At 41.1% G+C, this 22,015-nt stretch overlaps 1 protein-coding gene across 17 annotated transcripts in view; it reads right to left on the reverse strand.

Annotated features, from left to right (window-relative positions):
* Positions 1 to 20,908, reverse strand: part of LOC110483230 (uncharacterized) — a 305,445-nt gene extending 284,537 nt beyond the window's left edge. For 5 of the 17 annotated variants that reach the window (XR_014949916.1, XM_085559769.1, XM_085559765.1 and 2 more), the window contains exon 1: positions 19,942 to 20,907. Coding sequence is in view for 7 of the 17 variants with exons in the window: in XM_085559769.1 (XP_085415895.1) it covers positions 19,942 to 20,112 (171 nt within the window). In the remaining 10 variants the exon portion in view is untranslated. Of the gene's footprint in view, positions 1 to 19,941 lie in introns of all 17 variants that reach the window. The other 12 variants (XR_014949930.1, XR_014949926.1, XM_085559737.1 and 9 more) reach the window with 10 other exon arrangements.
* Positions 20,909 to 22,015: the final 1,107 nt, after the last annotated feature.

Here is a 22,015-nt window from a genome sequence, read left to right on the forward strand (position 1 = left end):
ACCTGATGCAAATGTAAGTGCCTTTGCTTCTCATTTTACACCCTTCATAGCACTCCATCTTTTCCCTTATCATTTTCCAGTGAAAGATGCACCTAAAGCCTCTTTTGTTTGTTCCAATACTTGAAGAAACATCTTTCTTTTGATCTTAGGGCTGCCTTTCTTTGTGAACTGTTCTAACTGAACATGCCATTAAGCCAGTCCATTAGTCTTTCTTGAAGCACATCCCCCTGTGCACACAACTTTGTCATAGTTGCAGAGAGCTTACAGCCTCAGCTCAGCAGCTGAGGGACTCTGGCTGACCTTCTCACCATAAGTATGTGTTGAAACACCACTAAATTGTTCACATCATCCATAATACACAAGGGATTATTAAGGGATTCTCAGTATAATTTCTCAATGTGACTTCTCACAGTAACACCCAGTCTCTTGAAGATTACTACTACTGCATTATTTACTTTCTGGATAGGAAATAAAACTACTTGAATCACAAGGAGGAAGAATTTAACTACATTTAAGAAAATTATTTTTCTTAAAGTAACATCAATTGTGTGAGGTTTTTTTGCATGCATACAGTCTAATACACTCACACAGTTTGAAGCTGTAGTAAGTTAAAGAAAAAATGTCACTGCTGAAGAAATGGCAGTCCTAAAAATCCTAAAAAGTGCAGAGTCCTACTGGGTTTTTTCTCTCCTTTATTCAGTCATTGGCCCTATACTACCAATTTTGTCCCTGCTTCCAGTTGCTGTAGATGGTGGGTGATTAAGATTTAATACACAACCATTTATGCTAGCATGTCTTGAGACAAATCTGTAAAGGTAAATTGCATGTATTCATTTAAGTCTCAGACATCAAAGAAACTAAGATGAACCTTAAGCATATTGCTTTTTAAAAACTAATTTTAAAGCCAGTCTCTTGTTTTTGATCATTCTGAGCTGAACATAACTCAAATCATTTTCTCCCCATCTAACCTTCAGCATTGCTCACTACTATTCTCATGTGCTGAATTAGAAAAGAGATCAGCAGATCAATTACTTAAAGACTATTGTAAAATGGCTGCATGCATTTTATAAGATTCATATTTGCTGTGGAGGATGATCAGTACAGATATTTATCATGTAGTGAGGATGTAGCAGAAAGATGAATTCTTGGAAGTAATTCAGCCTGACAAATAAGGTACTATGCAGAAACTGTCCACATATCAAACTACATCCTACCCAGTAAGATTGACAAGGCTGTTCACACACAGCAGCAATAGCTAGGCCTGACCTGGCTGCAAGAGTGAAGGCACTGCATGCAAACAATGCTGTAATTCTTGTTGTCAGTCCCACCTTTCTTCAAAGAGAGAAGCAAAGTACAGCTCAAAGACTGTCTGAGGTCTGAAAAGGGTTTTCACCCCTTCCAGCAAAACTGTTGCCAGTTTCACTTTGTCAAAGGTCTCTCATCAAAATGTGCTCTTCTGAACTGATACAGTTCCTGTGCTACCCTTAAACAAGGAAAGTTTGAGATTCCTTTTAAATTCAGAAATACCACAAAGAAAAGTCACTGAAATCAATTTTTTATTCCTTTTTCTTTTTTTAAAATTTAGGATGCTTAGTGTCTTTGCTGTCCCAACAGATAGGTAGTTAAAAGGAAGGCAAACTGTTTATAAAGAAAAAGGGGGATGTGTGGAAACCATACAACGAAGTAACTAAAAATGGGGCACTGCTGTAGAACTCCATTTTCGAGACACAGGAGCAAGGGAATAAATCAAATAACTCAGACTGTCCAAGGCAATATGATGGAGCATGGAATTTTTGGCACATAACAGTCTCATGATTAATGAAAACACAAATAAAAATCAATGGCTAAGTTGTTCAAAGAACAAATTTTCCCTAGCAGTAAAAAGACTTGAATACTGGCTGCCAGCCTAATTTCATTAGGAAATGCATTCCAATTAATGGAAGCTCTGCAAACAAGAGATAATTACTAAGGCGAGACAGAGGAAAGGCCTTACAGCCTTTCAGCTTCTCTTCTTTGGCTGCAGCTTGCCCTTTTCTCCATCCAATTCATTTAAGATGGGGTTCATTGGAATTCTGAAAGTGTCTTTTCCAACCTCCTCACCATTCCTGCGGCACAGGAGTCTCCTTGCCTGCTTCTGTCATTGGCCTCATCCCCCACACACACAGCGTGTACTGTAAAGTTTCCCATGCTGGGGAGGGATGTGTTTGCTCTCACATCTCAGTGTCTGAATGCCAATCGTGCCATTATTTCTGTGCTACTTGTTCATATTCATTTTGATGCTACGTTTCCTGTGCCAAATTAAATACTGGCACAGACAGGTGCCTGAAATCAAAGTTGTGCCTGCTTATGCTCTAGCGAATTTACTTCCATGATTTCATTTCCCAGGAAAACAGCAATTATGTAACCTTGGTAAAACAGATGCCAACAATATTAAGCTCACAACTGCACTCCTTTCACCCCAAAGGCTTCTTTCAATGGGAGGATGGAAAGTTTCTTAAAACCAAACAAGCAACCCAGACCTTTTGTTTTAACAGACGTGTTTCCCTATTCTATCTGCACGTAGGCAGACGCTTGAAGTACTTTGCCTCCCTCACATCGTCCCCTTGAACGCCGTGCTCTTCCCAAGTGTCTCAGCCACATCTCTCTCACAATCAGTACTGGCCTGGGCCCAGAGGATATGGGACAGTCCATCATGAAGGTGTGCAAAGTAGTACCTACTGCAGAGCTCAGCAGTGAGGAGGAACTGTACTTGAAGTCCCTCCACTGCACACTAGGAGATCCTGCTGCCAGGGATGAGGTTGCTTGGCAGAAGCTGCATCCCTCTTGGGTTGTTTCACCCCACAGCTCTGCAGAAAGAATTTGTTTACATCCGTCTATACAGCAAAAAAGCCTAAGTGGCTGCAACTCCATTCTCTTGCTCTCTGATGCCCAGCACAAGCTGATTGTCCATGGACACAGGGACTGCTATGTTAGCTCACATGGGCCAGCATAGCACCCCAGGACTCACACTAAGTCCTGTGCAGTGAGGGTGCTGCCGTTCTCTCAGCTCCTGCCACCTACCTTGCATATGGAAATACATGGGTCAAGTTCTATGGAAACCAAATATGAGCATAGAGGCAACCCTACTGCTTTTGGGAGACTTAAATCTCAGTGGGACATCAACTTCATCATCTGTTTACATTTAACTTACTTTTTTGAAAACTCAAGTGTCTGTCCACAGCCACCACATGGCATTACATATTTCCAGTACCTTCTCTATCAGGTAAAATAAAGGGTACACACAGAAAAAACAGTGACTTTGAAATAATCATAGAATTGTTATGGTTGGGAAAGACCTTTAAGATCCATTCCAACCATCAATCTAGCAGCACCACCATCTTCACCATTAAACCATGGCCTCATGTGACATAGCCTCATGTTAGTTGAATACTTCCAGGGATAGTGACTCACTCACCTCCCTGGGCTGCCTTTTCCAATATTTTACAAGCTCATCTCTGAAAAAACTTTTCCTAATATTTAAGCTAATCCACCCCTGGGGCAACTTAAAGCCACTTTGTCTCATCCCATCACTTGTTACTAGAAGAGACCAAGCCCCACCTGGCTAAACCCTCCTTCTGAGAGCAATAAGGTCTCCCCTGAATCTCCTTTTCTTCAGGCCGAATAACCCCAGCTCTCACTGCAGCTCCTCATAGGACTTGCACTCCTGCCCTTTCACCAGCTTTGCGGCCCTTCTCTGGACTCACTCCAGGGTTTGTGGCAAGGGATACACCAATTCTAATAAAGTGAGTCACTAATTTAAAAAAAAAAAAATTAAAACAAAAATCAGACAAAAAAATCAGCCTATATCACAGTAGAAAATCCGCCTATATCAGCAGTGGCACTAGGCTAACTATTGTGATGCCATACAATGCCAGTTTCCAGAGGATGACCGGCTCTTTACATGCATTTTAGACATGGCTCTGCAGTTCTGAAGTGTTGGGTCAGACATGTAATATATCTTTCTCTCCCACTGTGGCGATACGAGATCATCATTTTAAAGGTCTTCCCTGGCATGGCTGCCAGGCTGTTTGTCTGAGCTGCAGTGGTATTTTTGGAGACAAAGACTTGGACACGGTGCAGGACAGGTGGCCTGGCAGCAGTGGTAGGAAGCTATCAAACCGCGCAGCGTACATTTCAAAACACAAACCAGAGGGAGAGGAGATAAATCATTTACTGTATTTAACTTAGCATATTGCTACTTTTTGTGACTCATATAGTCTTGCGGAAGACTCCCCAGACAGGTTAAGCCAAGTTTGAAAGAAAGACGATGTAAAGCTTACAGACTACCAGGCATTTGTGAAGCTAGTATGCATAAATACACAGAGGCAGCAGTGAAAACAACAAAACTGAAAATGAAAAGGCATCTGTATCAGCCCATCTTCCTTGCCTCTCCCTGGGTTTCTATGCTTCATTGGTCAAAAATAAACCTGAACCATCCTCTGAAGGCCAGTGCAAAGAGGCATCAGCCAGAAAAAAGCATCAATACCTTGCACTCCACCTGAAGAGTCTGTCCACAGCACTGCTGTTGGTTGTACCAGGCCAAGCAAACCCCCACGTCCTTCCAGTGGCAGGGCTGGACACCTGCCATCGTGTCACCAGGTCACTTGGCCAGAGCTGGTGTGCACCCACAGCACAGTCAAGCTACAGCTGGCCCTGACCTGCAGCCAAGGCACACACAGGAACCACCTGGAACCACATCCACAGCAGGACCAAGAGTGCAGCAAACCTGGGGCTCAGTGGGAAATGTCTCACACAGCCCCTCTTGTACATCCTGCTCCCAGTTATCCTCTTACTGAAGGTCTTCTCAGCAGCAAGCAGCAAACAGCAAAAAGGCTTCTGTCTGAACTGAAAGGGCATCCTTCTCTTTCTGGGGTACTTAGAGCCTCCAACTCAGCATGTTACTGGGGATGTACTTGCAGTTTACAGAAGGGGCTGTCAGGCACACTTGACTGGACTACCCATTATGTGAGATTTTGCAAACCCAGGCACAGTGCACTTTTTCCCCTCTCAGCCCAATTAAAATAAAAAAATCCAAACTAGGGACCTCCTTGGAAAGACTGCATTGCATAGCAATTCTTCTGAAGGTAGTTAGTTTTAATCCAGTTACCAAGAGGTACACTAATTCTGTGTTCTTCATTTTAAGCTGAATTCCTTGAAAATCAAGATTTTCTGCACACTGGAACTTTTGTCCCCATGCTTTTAAATGTGCAGGCTGTTCTCAGCTAAATACAACAAAGAGGAGGCATCACCAACCTACTCAAATCCAAGAAGATTCATGACAGATGCGGCCAGACAAGGGAAACCCAAACTGGAGTCCTCACACAAGAAAAAATAATCCCATTAAAACAATCACAATGCCAGATACTAGAGTGCTCATAGGGTGGAGAGATTTTATTGCAGCTCAGCAGTGCATAAAGCTTCAAGCAGACTTCATTGCTAGTTAGTCACAGGGTAATGCAAATACAAGACACAACGCTATTAAAACAATCTTGTGCAGAGCTGCCCCCATCTCACAGAACAATTTATGAAAAAATTAGGATGTCACACAATGCTGCACACCCTACAGCGTATGAAATTATCTTTACCAGACAAACTTATAAGAAAAGGCATCAGCTATACTTGGCTAGACATTTTCCCCACATCCTTCAATCATTTATATTGCATTCATAAATTTACTGACTGCGCTGTCTCTCTCTCCCTGACCCATCTCAGCCTGGCCCAGAATGGACATTAGAACAACCTGCTATCATTTCCAGGGTCATCACAACAAGTGTGCCCCTGCAATCCTTCATTCTTTTATTGCAAATGCACACTTGTTTCCATTCCTGGTTCTTTCTTCCATCTGAGTCAGGAGAATGAATCATCAAAAATGCTATTGTCAAATGCTTTCTATGAATTATGTTCTGCACTGCAGTGGCTTGCTCTGCTCAGGATTCTCTAGTTTATTGGTATTTCTACCCGGGATTGCTTTTTGAAATTGCTGAACCAAAGTCTGATTATCCCCAAAAGGGACCAGCCCATTTTAATGGGAATGAAATTGAAAGCACAAGCCAGTTTGTTACATGACTGATGTCAAAAAGTAACATCACTAGAGGTGTCCAGAAAATATAATTTTTTTAAAAACGAGGAAGATGTATTATATATAGATATTATATAACTCAGCAACATCTTATTAACAGGATACCAGTAAGCTCCAGGAGCACACCTACCAGCACACAATACCTATTGCTGTATTTCTCAGTCTCACTTTGTTTCAAGGGTGTTTCCTCACATCAGGTATTGGGTACAGAAAAGAAGAAGTGTCGCTGATCTTTGTGTACACGTTTATCCTATTAATATTCTTCAGCAAGTACAGACAATTAAGAATTCTGTGTGGGTTTTGATCCCTCTGACCCTGACTGGGGAATGAACTGAAGGTGCTGAATTACCTAAGTGAACCAAAATCTGCATCTCCTATAAGCCATACATCCACCAAAATTAGACATCCTTGCTCATTATTTTGATGCTGAATAACTACTATAAAAGACAAAAATATTGTAAAAAAAAAAAAAACAGAGTATAAAATTTCAAACTAGATAAGTTTTAGTCTAGAAATAAGGCATATGGTTTGAACAATGAGAGCTTACGAAATGAGAAGTCCCATACAGCAGAAGCCAAATAACATCTGTGTATTAATTCTTCTTTGCAGCTATTATCTCTTTCTCAAGACTTTAAATTTTTAAGACTTTTTTTTTAAGGTTGCATGCCTGTTACAGGCAATTCATGTCAAAAATAGAAAGTTATTTCAGTTATTTTCATTGCTTTTCATCCGAATAAGCAATCCTCCAAAATTGTTCTGCAAAAGCTTGTATTAGATTCTCCATCATTTGCCCCTGGCAGATCAAAGCTAGATGACTTTCTAGCAATACAGAGTCAGATGCAAGAATCCCTGCATCTCTTTCATGCTTAAAGTCAGAATAGAGAAGCACAGCTCTTTTCCTTCTTAGTGTCTACAACATGAAAGCCATGATCACCACTTTTTCTTACGTTTAACCAGGTATTTAAGCTAGGCCATAATGCAAATATTATCCTAAGACAATTAATCACTTATTAAAAACAATAACATATTTAGAGTGACAGGAAATATTATAATTTTTTTAAAAACTCCACCTATGCTACTTTTTTTTTTTTTTAATAAAGACACAGAAACAGAATATACTATGATAAAATAATTATACCAGGCCTCTGGAATGTAAAAAGTGGAAAAAAAAAAAAAAAAAAACCAAAAAACCACAAAAAGCAAAAGTGATAACATTTCCAATGTAATCACCGTAAGGAGACCAGAAAAATGGCATAAAGCATATCCCTTTTTATGACAAAACCTGTAATAAGATAAAGTGAAAAACTAATCTGCTTCAGAAGTCTGCATGATCTGATCCTCCATCAATTATCAATTCCAATCATGTAGAAAACAGTTCCTGTCTACAGAGCAAATCCACTTTGATAGTAAATCCTGTTGTCTTGTAGTTCCCCCTGGAGACCTGAGGATACAAAGTATTTTGTGCCTGGGTAGCACTGTTCAGATACAGTTTAACAATTCCACTCATCCTTGCCACGTGTATCTCCTGGAAGAACACGGACAATGAAAATTCCATCTCAGGCACACACTGATTTCATTCCATGCTGATGTAGCAGGAGCCCAACTTCCAGGTCTGTCTTACTCCTTTGCAGCTGCTTCTCCCAACACACTCCCTGCACAGCAGGAGGCTGCAGCCACAGCTCTGGCTCTTCCTCACGCTATCAGCTGCCTAGTGAAATGTTCCAGGTCATGAACATTTGCAAATTAAACATCATAATGGGATCTCTGAATTACCAGATAATCACATTAAATCCCTTTTTTCTGAAAATTACATACCTCAGCTGACACAGAAATTAAAATGCAATAAATAGGATACAACCTTTCTCACCTGTGCAGTACTGTTGAATTATGAAATTCCCTTCACTGTTTAAAGTGCATAGTTTATAAAGGCCAGTAACTCTTCATTACATTTTGGTTTTACTTGTAGTCTGGTAAAGGCCTTTCTTTTTTTCTTGCAAACATACCACTTCTGTGATCTCACTTCTTCTTTCATCTGCCTTTTGTCACACAGACCATTTGATTGCAACAGTGGTTGTAATTCCTTTCCATTTTTTTGTAGGTTTTTTTTATTTGGAATTAGCATTCCAGGTTATAGAAATAAAAAGTACCTCATATACTAACTTCAGCATGTCCATTTATTTATAGCTTGTGCATTTTATTCCTTTCCTACCAGGCATCTTCTTCACTTGGGCTTTCAATTATACAGAATTTCATCTCAGCAGAACTTTTTATTACATGGTGCTCAGATCAAATAGTAAGCCCCAGAAGATCTCTATAGACAGAGTACACTGCATTTAATATATGTGGGATATGAAAGATTTTGTATATAAACAGCTTTTTAGCCCTAAGTAATATATTTCCAGTAATGGTTTGTTTACTAAACTAATATCTTCTCAATTACCTTCAGATCAACACAGTATTTTCTTAAAATCATATATATGTAATTTAATATCATAATAACCTTCAAATATAAAGCCTTTTCAATGTAACTATTTAGCTTCTCATGTCTCATATTTATCAGAGAAAATTATTCCAAAAGAGATTTCATACTACAGTATTCCTTGGTGCAGATACATCTTCATATACTCATAGAAATACCACTTAAAGAATTTAGGAGACATTAGGAAACATTTTCCACCCAGAGGCAATTGCATTAAAAAAAAAAAAAAAAAAAAAAGCAAAATGTTTTGCTGATTTTGATTCAGCTACATGGAACCACAAAACAGCAGTAGATTTAGTAGATTTTTAGTTACAGATGGAAAAGTTTCTGTCATATCATTGTTCCCCTTATCCTGAGGTGATCTATCCTCAAATACCACTATCAACAACATGACCATTGCACTTTTTTATGTTCTTCCTCTCTGTACCTTCCCTTCATATTTTAAGAAATAAGGTTTTGGTATCAATTGTAATTTTTTGACTTTGTTAGATTTTCTGCCCTTGCCAATGAAACACCTTAAGTCCAAGAAAACCTCTCCAGGAATTATCTTTTCCTTAGTTAATTGTATTCCTGTTAACACAACATTTAGCTATAAACATATACATGACCACACATGGACCCATCTGCATCTGCCTCTCTGTAAAGCAGCCTTGAGCTGGTCACATGTGCCTCCCCAAACTGAGTGGGTTGGGGTTAAAGCTATGACAACATGTATTCTGATGTGAATTTGCATCAAGAGAAGACACAGTTCAGCCTCTTCAAAAAAAAAAGCACACAATGCATTTTATTTGATCTGTTTCTTCAAATAGAATGTTCGAGCAGCTGAGGAGCAGCTGGGACTGAAGCTGCAGTATGCTGCAGTGTGCCCCAGCTCCCGGGGCTCTGCCCTGGCACACGGTACCTGACACACAAGACTTGCCCAGCACAGATTCACTGACGGTGGCTGGGGCCCACCCATGTCCCATGGCATGCACAGGCCTATTGTTTCCAGTCAGCTGCTTACAATCACTCATAAGTCTGTCAAGATTCATGAGCACTTCTTAAATACAATTGTGGGAACAGAAGTTCAACTTCCATGCCATTTTGCCCCGTGACAAACAGTGCTGATCTTTAAAGCTTGGGGAAAAAAAAAAAAAAAAAAAGACTATTTTTATGACCTCATCACAGTTCTTTTTAGCTGTCACCCTGCTGTTTGTGAAAAGAGCAAAGAATCACATGCCATACATCTTGCTAATCCATTCAGTTCTTGTGTTTAGGAATCATCCATAAATAGCTAGTTCTCATAGAAAATACCTGTGTCCCTAAGGATGGGTGCTAGAATGCAACCAGAAAGCTCCTAATCAGTATTGTTTTTGGCATGTCTGCCTATGACATTGGCATGTATTCCTTTTCCATCAAGACTGGTCAGTATCTTTCATACAGATGATTTAATGATCATAATGTTCTGAACAGAGGTATCAGAGAGGTGAACAGAAGTTCTCCCAGGTAAGTGTGCAATGCCTGCTGGTGGGCAGGTCACTGGAATATAGACATGCACAACAGCAGCACTCTTGTCTTCTCAGTAAGGACACTGATAGTCCTGGCTACACATGGGACAGCCACAGCCAAGTTCAGTCTTCTGGCAAGATACAGAAGACAGACAGATAAGGACAATAAGCTGTAGATTTTAACACTGAAAGACCAAGACACAAGACTAAAAGAACATTTCGCTAAGCTGCAGTTGAACAGCACAGTCCTTTATCAGAGACACCTTCAGTCCAGCTGTAAAACAGCAGGGCACAGGTCAGCACAGATTGGGGGGAGCAAAAGAAAGCAACTGGATCTTCTTTTTAAGCCTGATGGGAAATTATCAGCTCTCATAAGAAATTCAATTTGTGGCAAAAACTGGGGAGAAAGGATCATTTTAAGGCATGACTTCACAGAGGAGAGTTCTACCGATGCTACAAACAGTTCCAATATTTAAGTGTTGCTGCAACTGCTGGAGAATATATACTGTGCATGTTGTAGGCTGCTACCACTGCTAAACTGAAATAGAAATTGAATATAAACACAGAGTAGGCTTTCAATGCAGTAACTGGGACAGGGATAGGGTGGGGAAGGACATATTTTTATGGTCACAGGGAAAAAAGTATAAGTTTGTTCTTGAGGACAAACATGGAGGGACACATTTTCTGTTCATTTTTTTTTTTTTAATTAAAAAAAAATCAACTATTTGAAAAAGAATTTATCATCACAGTTTAAGCAAGATTCTCACTGAGAGCAACACCTGAAATTTGGTTATGCATTTGCTCTTGGGTACTTATCAAATTTTGTATTTAGTGGTGTCATCAGCACGGTCCAGTGGATAAAAGAGCAGCCTGAGACGCATTGATACTACCCCTGGCTCTGTTTCTAGGTGCTCTGGGCATGCAAAGTCCTCTGCAAAGCAAGCCAGCTTCATTATTTTCAATTTTAGTAGAATGGAAGGATAAATTGTTCCAGTGAGCAAAAGTGGGCGAGAAATGGCATGTACAATTACTGACTGTTCTAACTGTATATGAAATACCTGGATTCAACTGAGGAGCATTTTACACCATTTAGCAAAAAGGTGAAAAACATGCAGGTAAACATTAACTGTTCTAAATGCAAAACATTTTCATGCACTACTCTCAGAGCCCTATCAGTAGGGAACAGCATGAACAAAAACTGAACAGATACTCATGGCTGTAGTTAAACGCAATGAATTTTCTAAAGATCAAACTAAATTCTAGTTCTTGAGGATGGGAGCAGAACCTCATTAAGATCCCTTGAGCTCATAATGATATCTAAGTTGTAACTCTGAAATTAGTTTTTCTTTCTGTCACCCAACATTTCAACATTAAGACATTTCAATATAATCTTAAACAATCACAGCTCTGAACAGAGTCACTGAATTCTTTCATATGTAACCAATATAAACACAGTCACAGAAAAACTCTCTACCAAGGTTTTCATACAACCTCTCTCAAGCACAGTGCAGAATCTCTTCTAGGCCAACACAAATAATTCATCTTAGTCCCTAACTGCATTTAGTCAATTCAGAAACCTTGCCTCAGTTGAGCACTACATGCATCTGCTCTGGTTACAGGCCAAAACACAGAACAGAAGGAATAATAAGTCAAATTCCTGGTCTCTTTGTCCTGGCTATTTAGGAAGGCTCAAGAAACATGGTAAGAGAAACATGAGAGGGGAGTACAGACACAACTTTCCCTGCTTTCATTCCTGCCAGTAAAAATTTTAACATAAAACCAATTCTTTGATATAATATCTGAGTAAAGCAAGAGACTACATTAAATTTTATCAATATTCAGAGGCCTGAATAAAGCCTGAATAAAATAAAATAAATTGTTCTCTAAACAGAGAACCATGGTCCTCTTGGAAATGGCCATAAATTGCACAAAAAAATCACCCTGAACTGAAGTAATGTTTTTTTTATATGACAGGAGTCTCTAAGAGTTCAGATCTGAAAAATACAAGTCTTTGAAAACCACAGACCTTTTTAACTGGAATTTATTTTTACATAATGGTTGTACTGGTACCAATATTCCAGTGGTGAGTTTACCTCACTGTTACAAAGACAAACCCTGCTTGCTCAGCTTCACCTTCTAGACAGTGCATTTTATTAGGCTGGTGTTGGCTACACTGAAGAATTCCTTCCCCTGTGATGAACCAGAACAGGTACTAAAACAGAGCAAGCAAAACTAGGCCACCCCTCTTTGGTGAATCAAGCAGAAAGTGAACTTGGGGATCCATTTTTTCTAATCCTTTACTGTCATGACATTATCTAACCCCTTTTCTCCCTCTTAACAGCAATACGATGTACATGTGCGAAATACTTCTCTATCCTTACTACTGGCATTACTTCTCTAAGAGCCACAGCAGCTCACTAAAACCTCACTCATAGCACACTACAGCTTGCACCCACTTTACTGACACCATCAGATCCCTTTGCATCAGATAGCTTTCCTCTTTCTTAGATTTACTGTGGAAAACTGATATTGTTACTATCTAGGTCATCAATAAAGTGCTAAATAGTCACTGCTATTAACCAGTTCTTATAGGATTCTACAGAAAGGTACACACTCAGTGAGGATTACCCATTTGCAGACATGTTTCATAGCCTGTCTGCCAGCTTTTAGTCCATTTAAGAAGCATCAAATTGATTTCATTTCAGTCTAGTCACTTGATCAAAAAATCATGCCTCATAGAAGCACATTATATATTACTTCAACGCAATGGCATTGATCAAACTGTTTTTGTTATCTCTCAAAAAAGAGAATAAAGAAAGGAATAAAAAGGCAGGTTGATAAAATCTATTTTCCAAAAATCATGGGTGACTAGACTTAAAGAATGATAGGAAGCTTAAAGGCAGCCCAGATAGAGAATTTCTTTCATTTTTTCCAGGACCAGAGCCAAATTGATAGGCTTCCAATTATCCAGAAGATTCCCTTTGAAAGCATTGGTGACAAATTTCCAAGTTCACTGTAATTTCTCCATGTTTCAAAGCATACTAAAAAATTCAAGCTACATAACCCAAAGAACTCTACAGTGAATTCTGTAAAAACTTCTAGGCATTCATTGTCAGGTCCACATGTTTAAATAAGCCAAAGAGTAGCAGAACAGCAGCTCACCCAGCAGAGGTGGAGGAGGCTGTTATGTGCTTTACCATCACTGCCAGCCGAGATACAGTCTCAGTACTTTATCCTTTACTGACACCTGAAGAGAAGTAATTCAATGAATACTTTTCTCTAATTCTAATAGACATTTTTCAACCAACAACAGCCCACTCTTTTTCCATACTCCTTTTGTTCTTACTAGGCTTCTTTAAAATTAAAAAAAAAAAAAAATACAAGAAAAATATATCTCATCCAATATTCCATTCACTATTGAGATTTTTGTGTGCCTTTATCAATTTCTTAAAGTACTTAACTTTTATTTTATAGAACCTTCATACTCCTACCTTCTCACTTGGGGATTTCCATAGCAATCACTTTTATTTGTTGGGTTTCATTTGTCTTTTTGGTCATCAAGTCTAAAGCTCTTAGAGAGAAAAATAAAAGTTTTAGCATTTTTATTTGTCTTGAAACTTGTTTTAAATACTATGAAACTGATAATTTTCATAAACTGGTGAGAAAAGGGACTTGAATATATTTATTATAGGAAAATAGAATAAAATCATGATCACTTATGCCTAATTAGCTACTCATTAGTGATTTGCATGCCATGTAGAGAAGCGTTGTAGGAGAAGAAAGGCTGTGGTACTGCTGACTACAGCTACCATGGCACTGAGTACAGAACCTCTCTGTCATGGAAAATCCTTGCGTGCATCCCCCAGAGTTCCGCTCTCTGCTGCAGAAAAAATCACCCAAGAGAAGCTGCTGGTCACAGGCTCGTGGCTCAGATGGGGGCTCCTTCCAGGCCACCCCACTCGGCTCCCCAAGGACCAGCAGCACAGACCAGACAGCTCCTGGCTCACCCTGCAGCACCCCGAACCACACGTTCCCTCAGAACTGGCTTTATAATGTCCCTCTGATACACAGCAGAGCAATTCTGCCTGCAGCCCCCCATCCAGGGAAAGTTAAGGGCCTCTCCATTGGATCTAGGGATATTTACTTGGCTCTGGGCAGCTGAGCTACAAACTAGATAGCAACTTGAACGGCATTTTCAAGATCAGATCCCAAAACACAAATTCAAGAACAGGATACAAAATCCAAGGAATATCATATGCAGATAAAGTGAGGAAAAGAGATTCTTAATCAGTGTGTGTAAGACTATATTTATTAATGGTAGTTTACTATTTATACTAAGTCCCAGGACTACTCAAAGATCAAAAAAAGCCTTTTTACTTTAGCAAGAAAATAGTAATTTGCTAGATGTCAACGGACTGTTTTCTGTTCTTCTGCAATAGCTATTCTCTGAAGGCTTAAACGGATTGCTCTTTAACCATAATGTTGTTAAAGAAATGCCAGGAAGTTTATTCATGGTTTATTAATACTGCAGAGGGCCCAATGCAGCAAGATGTCCAGACTTCCAAAAAACAGGATTGCCAACCATTCCCTTGGCCAGTTTCCAATCAAGGAAGAACATGATATCCAAGCTGCAGCTACAATGACTTCAGAAATTGTTGAAAAAATAAAAAGTAGAATGATCCAATACACAGAGTCCTAGTCCAATTTTATACATACACAAAAAAAAAAAAAAGTCCTAAAATGCCACTCACATTTTATTTGCACCATCACATAAAATCCAGATGTGGTCTGTATGAATATTTTTCCCCAAATGCTTTCTCAGAGTTCAGGCTTTGCCACCAAAAGGCAAAGCCCCATACCAATTGTAGCACATTTCTTAATTCTACCATATGCTTTCTTTCCCTGCAGAATATTGATAATTCTGTCATCTGGGTTCCTCTTATCCTTTTGATAAATGAGGCTATTGCCTTCCTAACTCATTAAGGCATTTAACCTCTCCTTTACATTTGAAACACATATCTGATATACAAAATAATTATGAAGCCCTTCACTAGAAAACTATTTTGGTGAGCATCAACTACACTTAGGTTTGTGGTTTCTGAGACCTTTTAAGATTGCTCTCTAACAAGATTACCTGCATTTCCTCTGTCAGGGCCAAAAGTGTTTCCTTTTCAAGGTTAGTGCTTACAGATTTTTGTTCATCTCTGGAGTGTTACAGGATGAAAAAGGAGTTTTAAAGTGATAGTTTTCCCATGAAAAATAGCTCAGCTTCTTCTGAAGGCACATTCTACTATTGATCAGTCACTTTGCTCTCTATGAAAATGAATGACTGTATGATACATAGAAGTGTGCTGTTGTGTTCCTTAACAGATAGAGGCTCCCAACACAAAGTCCAAAAACAGACTCCAGAGGCATTGTAAGGCTGTCCCTCACCATGGTTTGGGGAGGGAGAGGGCAGGGCATGGTACCTTCAACAGAACAGAGCAGATTCCACTACGCCCATTCCCAAGCACCCAGCTCCTGCCACCAGGCAATGCCTCCTCGCTTCTTACTCCTCCGCATTGCAGAAATGAAAGCAGAGACATTTCAGATGTGATTGCCTGTCCCAGTTGTTGCGACCCTTCATAAAGGAAAGAAATTCCTTTATTATAAAAGTTGTCCACAAAAGGGTGTCTGTTCAGTATTTCTGCTGGATGAAAACACCTGTCATTATATGACACTGAGGCAGCCTTTTTTCTTTTTCATAACACATGCAATATTAGGAATAATGAGTTTACCAGGGCTCCAAGTCCTATAAACGCAAAATGTTGACTTTTTTTAGAGCATTTTCAAATGCGAAACTACTTCAATAATACAATTTAAATGCAAGGATTATGATGTATTAGTGTTTCTTCTGTAATCCTTTTTCTTCAAAGAAAAAATTTACTTTATCAAACTGCACAATCACAAGGAAAAATCTGGGAGCCTGACAGGCAGAAGCCACTCACTTGTCATGGTGCACTGTTCCTCACCATCTCAGTGCCAAAACATTTCTGCAGAGCTGTCACAGGGGAAATTGAGATAAAATCCCTAAGATTTATATTAAGCAAGAGTTTGGGTATCAAGTGACAGTTATTCTTAAGTCCTCCTAATGAGGTCATTAAGAATTTTGTTTCCAAACTCAGTATTTCTGATCCAAAACTGTAACTTTTAAAGAATATTGTGGGGTTTAGACTTTATTTAAACACGTATTTCTATGTTTTGAAGGTACTTTTAAGGTGGCAACCACCTTTGAATATGTACCCAGCTCTTCTAACCTGTAAGATGAGACAATTGTTCAGTAAATCTTGTCATTTAGTTCATTGGAATTGGGATTTCACTTCAGGTTTTGGCTTAACAAAACCAGGGATAGCATCCTAAGAGTGGATCTAGAGCCTAGAAAAAGGACTTTAAAAATTACAATTACAATCAAAAAAAGCATGGGCAGCAGGTTGAGGGAGGGGATTTTGCCTTTCTACTTTGCTCTCATGTGACCCCACCTGGAGCACTGCATTCGCACAAGAAGAATAGGAACCTTTTGGAGCAAGTCCAGAGAAACAAAGAAGCCTGGAACACTTCTACAAAGACAGGCTGAGAGATTTGGGGTTCCAGTCCCTAAAGGGGCTACACAACAGAGCTGGAGAGGCAATTTTTACAAGGGCTTGGAGTGATAGGACAGGCAGGAATGACTTTAAACCACTCTTTTAAGTTCAAAGAGGGCAGGTTTAGATCAGTTTTTAAGAAAAAAATCTTTAGTGTGAGGGTGGTAAGGCATCTGGCACAAGTTGCCCAGAGAGGATTTGGATGACCCAGCCCTGGAAATGTTCAAGGACAGGTTCAATGGGGCTCTGAGCAACCTAGTCCAGTGGAAAATACCCTGCTTGACCAGGGCTTGAAATGAGATGATCTTTAAGGTCCCTTCCAACCCAAAGCATTCTACAATTCTATAACTTTACAATTTGGTTTATTTATTCAGTGATGCCAAGGAGACAGCCTTAAAGGTTTTGCATATTTCTCCTATAATGCACAGGGACTTTGTTTTGGATTTTTTTTAAAGTACATGTAAATAGCAGTCCTAAACAATGCAATATTACTTCACACTGTTAAAAACCAGTTCAGATACTATGTGTTTTGTTTTCTCCATTCTACTCTAGGCTGTTATGAAAACATAAACAAACTTAAAACATTTGTTGATATTTGTGTTATGTATAGCTCTACTCAGCCCAGAGTCCTTTTCTCTTGTTCATTATTTCTATCTGGAACTGGGAAACTTTTCTTGAAGCATTATTGCTTTTCATTTGGGGAAAAAAAAAAAAAAAAAAGAAGGCATGAGAAAATTAAGTATTTAAAGTCTCTCATCTTACAGAGTACGTACACCCAGTTATAAATATGCTACAGTCAGCACAGTACAAATTTTATGTAGAAAGAAACAGATGATGGTGGAATTCAGTTCGTGCTAAGAAAAGAGGAACAGGGCTTATAAGAATGCTTACATCTGTCCCTAATTTGCTTGCACATAAACCCACGGTAATCTGCTTTATTGCCAAAGTCATATAAAGAAATTGAGCACCAAGCAGCATAGGTAATCTCGAACTGGAGGCCCTCCAGACTAATTAGACACAAATGCCCAGAAGGCTGGAGACTGAAATATGGCATGTAGATTTTGAAATATATGAAGAGACAGAACAGTCTCATTAGCAGCCATCCACGCGTGTGCTTAAGCCTCTAAAGTTCCTTTTTTGACTGAGGGAAGGAGTAAGCCATGTCTATGCCCGAGGCTAAGCACATGGAAAAGCATCCTGCTCCCTCTGGAAATTACCCCGATCTCCCAACCCCCACCCCAGCACGCTCCTCCTGGGCTTTGTGCAACTCTTGGCAACTCTCTTTGGAAAGCCATACCCACAGTCAGCCAGCTGATTTAGTATCAATAATGCTGGAAAGCCAAAACATTACAAGTCATTGAAAAATAAGACAAAGAAGCAATTCTGTGGATAGTTTATAGACGTATTCGTTCGTTATTCACTATTTAGTAGACACATTTCTTAAAGAAAGTTAGTCATGGAGTTTTGCCAAAAGCCATTTTCAAAGTGATAATTTTCCTTATTTCAAACCACTGAATGCTTTTATTATTATTGCATCAAATAACTATTGTTGGCTACTTTCTGACTACAAGCTTGTTTCTCTTTGATTTCATATATGCATATATTTTATAGAACAATGAAAAACTATGAGTGAATTCAAGAAATAGGCAGAGGAGAAGTCCACAACAATTTTAAGGCAGAATGGCTGTGGTAAAGGCTGTGTTCAGAACTGACCTCCATGTTGCAGATTTCAGGCACTTTCAGGGACTATCTATTTTTGGAACCATAATAGCTGCACTTAACTAACCAGAGGGTGTGATAGAAATGTTTTTATCAAGTTATCTCACTCTAAGTTATTTGGAGGAACAATGCAAGGCAACACATTATTTCCTTTTTCAATTGAATTTTTACATTATCAGGAAATATCACACTGGCCACAAAACTATAAACAACTTCTGGTTTTAGTAAAGCAAAAGGTGCTTTGTGCTTCTTTTCTTTCTCTGCAAACACAACACAAAGGAAAAACACAGGGACACAGGAGTACAGAAATCCTGTGTGCAATAAAAAAATGTGGATAAAGCCTTCTGTTAATTGACGTTCAAGGTCAATTTGTACCTTTGTTTGTGATACTGCTGTTGTATTAGTGCCCGAGATCACCAATCAGCCCCATTTTCTTGATAAATTTTATGGGAAGGGTATTTGACATCTAACCTTAGTAGCAAGTACCACTGAAGCATTACAATTACAAAACAAATAGGCAAATGTTAAGTGGGATTAATTTTTAAAGAACTTTTCCTAAAGATTATTTTTAATGGTTTTTTGCATTTGCAAATGTCTTGTTTGGTTGTGGTTTTTTTGTTGTTTTTTCTTTAAGAATATGTACCAGGCTATGCACTGCTCTCTTTTGCCCTTTGCTATGCCTTAGGTTTGAGTTTCAAGGAAACAAAAGAAAGCAGTAGGAAAGGAGTTACTCGGCCGCAGCGTGGCAAGCCTGACAGTACTGGCCATGGCTGTGACCTCACCCAGCAGTGCGAACCGGGGGATGCCCCTCCGGTAGGGGACCGCAACCCGCCGAGGGAGCAGAGCCTTGGCCCGCGGGGCTGGCTGCCTCCGGGGCAGCTCAGACAGACATGAGCTCACCGCCCCCGCAGGAGCCAGCTCTGCTCGGAGCCGCACAGCCTCGCAGGGAAACCCGTGCCCAGCCTGATGCGTCTGTGCCCAGCGCGGGGAGCGGGGACCAGGCAGAGGATCCGCCCCGACGCGCCCGGGACACGCACAGAGCGCCCGGCGATGGGGGACAGGGCACGGCGAGGCCGGGACCGGCCAGCCTTGGCTAAGGACAGATGTAAACACGAGGAAATAAAGCGGGAAGCGGGCAAGCCTTGGCTGGTTGAAGCGCATGAAAGGGCAGGTGCCACCTGCCCGGGCCCACGCTAGAGCCCCGAAGGAACTCGCAGGGGCGGGCGCCTGGGACAGGGTGGGAAGAGGGGACGGAAAAACCCGCCCAGCCAAGAGGAGGCCGCCGGGCGCGGTGGCAGAGGCTGGAGAGGAGATGCCCCGGGCGGGCAGTGGGGCGGAGGGCAGTGAGGGGGAAGCCTGCGAGCCCCAGGGAAGCAGGGCTCAGCTCCGAGCTGAGGAGCTGCACCCCCGCGAGGCGGGGGCGCCGTGCACGGCCCGGGGCGAGCCCGGTGCCTGCCCCCGAGAGCTGCCCCGGCGCCCTGCATCGCCCCGACCCCGCCACGGGCAGCACCCCCTTACCTTCCGCTGCGGGCGGGGCCGGCCCGCGGACAGGCCCGGCCCGGCCCGGCCCGGCGGCGAGGCTGCCCGGGGTCGGCGGCGGCGCGGAGCCGAGCGGGGAAGCCCGGGCTCTCCCGGCTCCCCCGGCACCTGTTGCCAGGGAAACCCAGGAGTCTCCTCGTCCGCGGCCATCCCCGGCGCGGCGGAGGGGGCGAGGGCCGCGGGGGCGGCGGCGCTCGCGGCGCGGGGGAGGCGGCGGAATTTAACGAGCAGTTGTTTCTGCGAGGGGCTGGCAGCGCGTCCTTAGGCGCGTTTCTCCCGGTTTTGGGCACGATAAACCCGTTCGTCTGCTAAGCTAGGGCCTGTTTCAGAAAGAGTAATTGTGATTTGGGCAGGAACTGCCAGACCCTGCGAGCCCAGAGAGGCTCCTGCCTCCTGGCCTTGTCATGCAGGACTCTGTGGAACAGGTGGAGAAATCATGAGCGGATTTCCTTTGGCTGTCTGACAGTGGAGAGCGATGTCATTGCATTGACTGGTTCAGCAGCAGTTCTATCTGTAGCATAAGGACATGCCAGCATAGAGGAAAAGATCACAGAAATTACGCCGCTCAAAAATTGCCTCCATTCCCTTCCTTGCAGTTAAGAACTAATCAGTTCAGGAATTTGAGGGAGGCTGTGTATTAAGGTAACTTTGCAGCTAGCTGGGCTTTCTAGGACCCACTCACCCCTAGGGCTGACCCTTTGTGCTACTTCTGGCTCTCTCTGACCTAAGACTTCTTCTTTGCATCTTTCTTCTGCAACAGAAAGGGTGGGTCTCTCCATTTCGATCCTTGTGGTATTTATTTCCAAAATCCTGCAGTGCTCTGCACAGAAACTAAAGTAGTGTCTTAGGATAAAAGTAAAAATTAATTTGACAATTTCTGATTGTATATTCATTGCAATTAGTTTTCCTACAAGCACCTGAAAATAACTTTTCCTACCTAAAGAGAAGTTTGAAGCTGTTTTATATATTTTCTGCTTCAAAACCCAAAAATGAAGCATGGCTGTATATATTTTGGATGTGTCAATAAGCAAGAAATGTATATGATTTTATTCAGTTTAATATATCAAGATCTGACAGAAAGATGGATAACCTCTGCATAGGCCATATTCTGGCACTGGGGGCCCAGAAGTAGATGCTACAATCCCATATTCTTCTGCCAACAGTACTGGGGAGAACCTGACACTGGTCAATAGTAGTTTCTGCCCCATAGACCTTTTAATCCCATAAAAAATCACCAGGCAGTGGCTGGCGCTCCCAGGAAAATCACATCTGGCTTCAGCATGTGTGCCCTCTCTCCCACATGGCTGAGCTGGAATTTCTTCTAAAGCTCCAAACCGAACCTATCCTAACAAAAAAAACTGCATATAGAGGCACGGCTGCTGTGGTCTTGAAGGAAAGAAATGCCGTCAGACTAGAAAGAGAAGGATATTTTGTTTCCAGATACATCCTCCTGCAGCAGTTGCTATGGTTTTGTACATTCTGAAGTTGTTTTGCCACATCAGCTCTAAAAACTGTCATAAAACATCAAAGGCCTCAGCTGAACAAGAGGCAACTCAGTACCCGTGCTGTGTGCTCGTTTCAGTTTCTGTGTCAAGATATGCCACAGGTAGTAGTTTTCAGAGTCTATCAGATCTTCAGACCCCCTGCACACTGACCCACAAGGCAAGGTCCTGTACTTTTCCCTTGTTTGAGCAAGATTAATAGCTCTCTTGTGGATCAGAAGGACACATGCTATGTCTAGCATGTGCACTAATAAATGATCGGTAATTCCTTCTGCCTCACTTCTTTGCATTATTATTTCACCTTTCTCGCTGTCTTATGTTGGGATATTTAGCTGGGGGTGTGTATCTACCAGTAATATAGATTTTTACCCACCATTTTGTCTTGCATACAACAACAGCACCAAGTCTGAAGTATTTTTGATCAGGGTATTAATAATTAAGTGGTTTTAATCATTTTTAGCCTGCAGAAGATCACAAGATTTAGATATTTTGGTCTTTTGTCACATGCATTCTTTCATTTTTCTTGTACAAGAAGGATTCTATTAACTGAG

Source organism: Lonchura striata, chromosome 1, assembly GCF_050655825.1.
Source record: "Lonchura striata isolate lonStrDom1 chromosome 1, ASM5065582v1, whole genome shotgun sequence".
NCBI classification, from domain to species: Eukaryota; Metazoa; Chordata; class Aves; order Passeriformes; family Estrildidae; genus Lonchura; species Lonchura striata.